The sequence below is a fragment of the Gracilinanus agilis genome, chromosome 5 (assembly GCF_016433145.1).
Source record: "Gracilinanus agilis isolate LMUSP501 chromosome 5, AgileGrace, whole genome shotgun sequence".
NCBI classification, from domain to species: Eukaryota; Metazoa; Chordata; class Mammalia; order Didelphimorphia; family Didelphidae; genus Gracilinanus; species Gracilinanus agilis.
In genome coordinates, this window is record NC_058134.1 from 238,887,000 (window position 1) to 238,894,810 (window position 7,811).

The 7,811-nt window shown below is 40.5% G+C and overlaps 1 protein-coding gene across 1 annotated transcript in view; it reads right to left on the reverse strand.

The window, feature by feature from the left end:
- Positions 1–4,171: 4,171 nt before the first annotated feature.
- PLEKHG7 (pleckstrin homology and RhoGEF domain containing G7) overlaps positions 4,172–7,811 on the reverse strand; it is a 91,817-nt gene continuing 88,177 nt past the window's right edge. The window contains exons 12-13 of the mRNA XM_044679167.1: positions 5,583–5,680; positions 4,172–4,276 (exon numbers count right to left, since the gene is read on the reverse strand). Coding sequence (XP_044535102.1) covers positions 4,172–4,276; positions 5,583–5,680 — 203 coding nt within the window. The remainder of the gene's footprint in view (positions 4,277–5,582; positions 5,681–7,811) is intronic.

The window sequence follows — 7,811 nt, forward strand, 5'->3', positions numbered from 1 at the left end:
GAGTAAAGAACAGATTATTATCACACACTTTGATAATCGTAGTCTATATGACCACTGGGAATTTTATATGCACTTTGGTTATTCGACCACAAATATTATCATCCACAAAATCAAATGTGCCATTAACTTAGCATTCCTAGACACAAACTTGATGAATGGTATTCTGTGATGAAAGCGTGCCACACATTATCCTGTCTTAATTGCCATTTGCCTGGATTCTAATTTCTTCATTATCATTGCAGATGTGAATATTGTGCATAGACCTACGGAATTTATGTAAACATGTATAAAATAGAATTTGAAATAACTAAGTTCTTGCTGTGTACAGTAGACTGGTAACACGATGCAGTTATGTGTACATGACATGTACTTCTGGAAACTGGATCATATTCATTATCTGTAGATGGGTTTGCATGAATTTTTTATCTGACTTTTGGATTCTTCATGTGTGTTGTATTTACTACTTGTGATCATGTGCTTGTGCCTTATATCGTGGAAGAGTTAAGTTCAGCGTGCACTGTATTACCTGAACTCAGGATGGGAAGGCAATTGATTCTAATTGTACCTAATGGTGACGCCAAGGGGTGGTACCTACTTCTGTATAAAGAGCATCGGAAGGAGGCTTGTTGCATTTGTTTTTTAATCTGTTAAAAGGATATTAATAAAAACCCTCTTTCTAGCAGTGGTCGTGTATGATAACACCTGGTCTTTTTCCCATCTTGACAAAATGAGACAGAGGTAAATTTGTTCTGAATGAATTTATTTACAGATTGAATAGGAACATAGTACGCTTGGTAAGTATTTTCGTTTGTTTTAACTCTAGAAGTTAAGTAATTAATAAGGAAAAATGCATATTTTTAAAGAGGGATGACTAATTTCCTTCATTGCATCGTTTATCTGTCCCATTTTGCTTTGGTTTTTTTTTCCCCACCATTTGCCCATTGATCCTTGTGTTACAATGACAAGACAGTGAAAAATCTTCGTATCACATTGTAAGCGTGGTACCCATTTGCCCATCTCTGTTTGAAAATTGAGTGCCTGTTGCTTCTCACTGTGTCCAGTATACTTTGAGATGCCAAGTCCACAAAAGGAAACCCCTATGGCTACGCCCCATACAATTTTCTGGGTTTTTGAAGCCAATGGGCAATCTACTGATGTGTTGTGGAGTATTTCTTAGAAGTTAGTTAGTGGGGCTGCCAGGTGGCTCAAGGGATAGAAAGCCTAGAGAAGGGAGGTCCTGGGTTCCAGTCTGGCCTCTCATACTTCCTAGCTGTGTGACCCTGGGTGAGTCACTGTACCCCAGTTGCCTAGCCCTTAACTGGTCTTTTGCCTTGAGGCCAATGCTTTATTATTGATTTGAAGATAGGAAAAGGGTTTTAAAAAGTTAGAATTGCCATATTGTGGGATTACAAAATCTTTATGGACTTGTTTCAAAAAAGTTAAGAGATTTTTTTTAAAAATATGTGTTTTCTCCTTCTCGTGTGGAACTAAATGAGGAAAACTAACCCTTCGTAGGTTTTGTTAATAGGATTCAAAGAATTATAGGGTTTGAAGAGACTTTAGTCGGTTATGTATTGCCTTCTGCCAGTAGGCCTGTACCTGAAAGAACATTTTAGATGTTTCATCATTAAGGACACATCTCTACTTTTCCTTAACAATCTCCACTGAAGAATGAACATCCTTCTTTAGTGAGGAGTCCAAACTCCATAGGCTGGAAGTTATTCCTACGTCCTCCACCTGCCAGTGAATACAGAACAGCCTCACATCACCAGCCACGGCACATCCCTGCATGCTGGAAGGGGGTTGTCCTCAGGTCTGAGTAAACAGCTCACTTTTCTCCCTAATCTTTGCTGTTCTCCAGATTTATCAGTTCTCAGTGCCTGAAAACTGAAGCCACAATGCCTTGGGAATGTCATGTTTACCCGCTCTTCTTCCATTTCAGTGGCTTCATATGCTTTGTTGTAAGGCACAAAGGGACGATGGGATGACACGTATATATGTGTTGGTGCTCGCACACACACACACACTCACACACACACACACACATACCCAAAGTCTTTACAGACTTTAAAGCACCGCGTGCACGCCAATTACGAGTATTAAGTCCCAGCCCACCTGCTCTCTTTTTTCTAGGGTTCTCTATTGAACCTTTGCTTGGGAGCCCCTATGGAGCATATGGAAGAGCCTCCAGGATCCCCAGCAACCCCTAGGCGACACTGAGAACCTCCGGGGTAGAGGAAAGCCCAAGATCCGGAGTCAGGAGCCCGGCTCAAGTCCCATTTCTGACACCATTAAACCCCTTCCTCTCTCTGAGCCTCAGTTTCCTCATTTGTAAAAGGAGCACAAGATCGTTAGTACCTCGTGGTGCTGGGAGAATCAAGTGAGATAATGCGTGGAGAATGCCTTACATGCCTGAAAGCACGTTATGAACATTCACCCACAGCCACCCATCAGTGCCACGCGGGTGCCCAGGACGCCCTCCTCGGGCCTGCCCGTTCTCTTGTTTTCCAACTACCTCCACGTCCTCCACAAACACTGGAGTCCCGTTTTCTGCCTTCTGTGAGGGGAATGCCCCCTCCTGTCCCAACATTCTTGTGTCTTCTTATGGCAGTAAGAAGGCGCCACTCTGCTGGCAATGAAATGTGTCTCCTCACACTTCCCAAAAAACACAGGCAGCTGTTTGGCACAAGTCAGGAAAATTCGAGTTCAAATCGAATTTAAGTTACTTAACTGACTGTGTGACCCTGAGCAAGTCCCTTAACCTCCATCTGCCCACTCTATAGATGCTAGGCATGATAACGTCTATTTCGACTGTTGATTTTTGTCTATTTTTTTTGCCTATAAAACAGATGAAATAAGTAATTGATCAACAACTAGAAGCTTTTTTTATATTAAAAACAAATGGGGTCATTGTTGAGTAAAAGGATTATACTGAGAAAGGGCCTTCAAAATGATAAAAAAAAAAAAAAGTTTGATGTGGGGAAAAACACTGTAAGCTTGAGGTCAAGAGGTCATTTTAATTTTCTGATTCACTCATTGGAAGGGACTTCAGAGGTACCATCTCATTTTACAGAAGAACAAACTGAGGCCTAGGGAAGTTGCACATTGTTCACGTTCCCCCAGGTGAGTAAGTGGCAGAACCCGATCCTCTGACTCGCAAGCCCTGGCTCTTTCCCTCTGGACCACAATTGTACGTGCATTCTTAACCCCAAATGGAGGAACTTTTGAGAAATGAGGACTGTATATCCATCCACTTCTGGGTAAGAAAATGTGAAGCCCCTTCCCCCTTGTGTAGTTTTTCATCGCCAAGGCACGGTTTAAAATAAAAATGACCAATGTTTGCAGCGGGGAAACTGAGGCTTGGAGATGTTAAATGGTTTTCCTTAGGTCAATAAACTTGTGTCCAAAATGAGATTTGAACCCGGGTCTTTCCTGACTCCAAGTGTAGGCCTCTTTCCATCATACTAGCAGTTTTCAAAGTGTGTAGGGATCTTGGGGGTTCTTAACCTTTTTTTGCACGTGTCATGGATTGCTTTGACAATCGGTTAAGACAATGAATCCCTTGCTGGAATACTGTTTTTAAATTTATAAAATACATAGGTTTGCAAAGGAAACCAATTATATTAAAACATTTATATGAGCGTATATATATTTTTAAAAACCGATTCTCAAGAACTCCTGGTTTAGAGACAGAACATCTCCCTCCACTTCCTCATTTTAATCTTACCGGGACATCTTTCAGGGCTCCTGGAAACATTACCAAATATTCTGAGAACCAGCATGTTTGGCCTCAAGCCCTCGCGAGGAGCCCCCCAAATGTATCCATCTGTCTGTTTCTACTCAGGTGGTCTCCCTGAGCTGAACCATCCTATTCCAGAAGGGGGCAGGTCCCAAGAGTTTCATTAGAATCATCACTTAAAGCTAAATCTGTAGAAAGGAAGCCTGACTGGCTGAAGAGCTGGCCTTGGAGCCAGGAAAAGCTGCCAAGTCCTGCCTGTGCCGCCTCCTGGCTAAGCGGCTGACCGGTCACTCGAGGCTGCCCTGAGGCATTAAACTACAGAGAAGGTGGAGCTGGCAGAGGCCTCATCCTCATTCTGTCACTGAAGTCACAGGCCGAGCCTCTGTCACGAGCCAGAAGGCGCCAGCGAATCCAGTCGCTGCATGATGGCCTCTAGATCTCCGAGGATTCTGCAGGCAAAGTACGCGAGGAGCTCTTTGTCTCGTATCTCTTCATGTAGCAAGAGGCTGCCATTGTTATTTGTGCCATCCATGTTTTCTGTAAGAGTTAAAAAAAACAAACTCCTTTTAATAGTAAATAATAATTTCATTATTATTTATATTAATAACATAATAAATAATATAATATTAATATATTAGCAATATATTATTAAGAATAAATCAAACTCACATTTTTAATTTGGATCCATATTTTCCATCTATTTATACTTGCACTAAACATCGGAGCCCCTTTTTTTGGGTGGGGGGCCTCAACCTATGGTTCCATCCATGGAGAGGATGCTGGGTATATACTATTGTAGGGCATCAATGGTGCCACCGAATCACACAGTTGCATAGTGGGTGGGAAGGGAATTCAGTGACTTACCCACTCTTTCCCAGTCGGAATCAATCAAGGATGTGACTTGAAACCTACTTCTTGGCATTAAAGCTAGCCATCTACCCACTACATTATGCTGTATCTCCCTTAGTTCATTTCATGTTTTCTTACTTGTGAAGTTTTGTGAGAACATAGAAGCATTTTGTATAAATTCATTCATTAGAAAATGCTACAACATAGCTCACATAAGAAAAGCAATAGTAAACAAAACATTAAAGTGCAGGGAAAATGAATGGTGTGGAAAAGAGAATGGAGACAGAAATCCTAATGTGAACTAGCAGTGAGCTATAATCTCAAGGGACTGGTTTCTTGATGAATAATGGATTCTTTTGTCTATCATAGGAATTCTTATGTATCCGAATACCTAAGTCTGCATCTCTCCCAACTAGAAACCCAACCAGCCCTTGGCATCATCCAGACGTAGGTCAGTTACTTGGGATCATGGAATTTTGCTAAATGGTGAGCAGGCAAAAGAAGGGAAACTCCTTGCCCCATTCAGAGGCAGTCTGGGTTCTCTCATTGTCGCATGGAAGATGGCAACATTTGTAGGAGGAGGGTGTTTTGAACTTTACGATGACAGAAAACTCTGGCTTGACTGGGTGAAGCACTATAGTCCATCTAGACAACACAGAATTGGACACATCAAAAAAAGGGCCAACTCCTTTCTGTCCTCTTGCCAAAATACTTCTTATTCTTCATAATTTTTTAAACCCTTACTAGAATCAATACTGTGTATTGGTTCCAAGGCAGAAGAGGGGTAACTCTAGGCAAAAAAGGTTAAGTGACTTGTCTAGGGTCACCTTAGCAGACCTGGATCCAGGACTTCCTGGCTAGCTTAGCTCTCAATCCATTGAGCTACCCAGCTGCCTCCATTCTTCATTTTTTTTTTAAATAATGATGTCCTAGGTGGATTATTTTCTCCTGTAAAATCTGAAAATCAGAAGACATAATTAAGTGAAATACTTACTTTTGCTGCTTCTGTTTGTGCTTGCAACAAGAAGGCTGCTATACACTGTTGATAACGGTTTTCGTGTTGTAGAAGGAAAGCATTTTTTAGCCCAAAGACTAGAATGAGACAATTACAGTGACACAAGTTTAACTCAGTATTCAGTAATAAAATCTGAATAGTTTCCAGTTGCATTGATGAGGATTTGTTTGAGGGAAATTGGGGCTCGTGGAAAATTTGCAAGATAGAGCAGATAGAGAAAGTGAATTGTGAATGATGTCATGAGGAATGTGATGAGACTTGAGGAAATGTAATGTATAGCATCATGGACTTGAAGCTGGAATGGGTCTAAGAGGGGATCTGGTTTGATCCCATCATTTTGGAGCTGAGGAGTCTGAGACTCTGAATAGCTAAGTATTTGACTAAGGTCACATAGGTAGGAAGTAGCTAGAATTCAATGGTAGACTTCTGACACCAAGCTGGTGCTCTTTCCATGACTTCATCCTGCTTCCTAATTATCCATGCAAATGATGGGAAATGGCCCATTCTTCATGGAACAACCTAGACTTTTTTTTAAAACCCATACCTTCCATCTTGGAATCAACACTAAATATCAGGTCCAAGTTAGAAGAGTGATAAGGGCTAGGCAATGGGAGTTAAGTGACTTGTGACACAGCTACGAAGTATCTGAGGCTAGATTTGAACCAAAGAAGAAACTTTTGAAGATTCAAGCTAGACATTTTAAAAATTTGTTTTCATGATAAAAATAGTGATATTAGGAAACAGTGGTGGGACAGAAGTAGTTCTCACACCCCATTAGATCCCCTTGCTTTCTAAAGAAAAAAGTAGCTGGATGACTGGGAAGATAGTGGCTTAGATGGAGCAAATCTTAAAACCTTTGCACCCTTTCCACACCAAGATAGAAAACAATGAGCTTCGAGAACAAAGAGGACCAAATCTAACAGGGGGACAGAGCATGGGGACCCTACTGCTGGACAGCTAAAGAGGTACACCAAGAAAAAGGCTTGAATTCTTGAACTGTCAGGTCTGAGGGTATAGAAAGGGAATCCCAGAACCCCTCCCCCACGTGCTGTGCAGAGTCTCCAGAAGAAGAGGAAGAAGTTCAAGCAAATTGGACACAGGCTTTGGAAGATCTCAGAATTCAATTAACTCAAGAACTTCGGGAACTCAAAAAGCAATCAAGAGAGGCTGAAGACAATTTGAAAAAGGAAATACATAAACTAAAACAAGAAAATAAAGTCTTAAAAGCCAGAATTGGCCAGCTTGAAAATGAAGCAAAGAAGGCAAAAGATGATCTACAAAGAAAATCAGACCAGAAGGAGAAGGGTGACCAAAAAGCCAGGGATGAAATTCAGTCTTTAAAAAATTGAACTCAACAACTAGAAGCAAATGACTTCACAAGGCAGCAAGAATACATAAAACAAAATTTAAAAAATGAAAAATTTGAGGAGAATATGAAACACCTCATTGATTCAACCAAAGATCTGGAGAACAGAGCTAGAAGAGATAATTTAAGAATTATTGTTTTATCAGAACATCATGACAAAAGAAAAAGAAATTATCAGAGACAAGTGCCCTGAGATTCTTGAACAAGAGGGAAAAAAGTGGAAATTGAAAGAATCCACAGATCACCTCCTACATTTAATCCACAACTGACAACTTCCAGGAATATTATAGCCAAATTCAAAAACTACCAGACCAAGGAAAAAATATTACAAGCAGCTAAAAAGAAGTCATTCAGATATCAGGGAACCACAGTTAGGATAATACAGGTTCTGGCTGCATCTACCTTGAAGGCCTGGAAGGCATGGAACATAATATTCCAGAAAGCAAGATAACTGGGTCTACAATCAAGAATCAACTCTCCAACCCAGCAAAACTAACCATATACTTTCAGGGGAAAGTATGGGCATTCAACAAAATTGAAGAATTCCAAGTTTTTGCACAAAAGAGACCGGGACTAAATGGAAAGTTTGACACTCAACCACAAATATCAAGAGAAAGATGAAAAAGTAAATAAGAAACAGAGGGAAAAGAAAGAAAACTCATAGTCTTTTAAGCTTGACTCTTTAAGGGCATAAATAAGATCTAATTATCTGTATTACTAGGTGGAGAAATGCTATGTATAATTCTTTGTAGTGAACTCTATACACTATTATAATATTCACTATTATAGCAACCAGAAGAATAATTCATAGGGAGAGGACAGGATACTAAATGGTCTAAGAT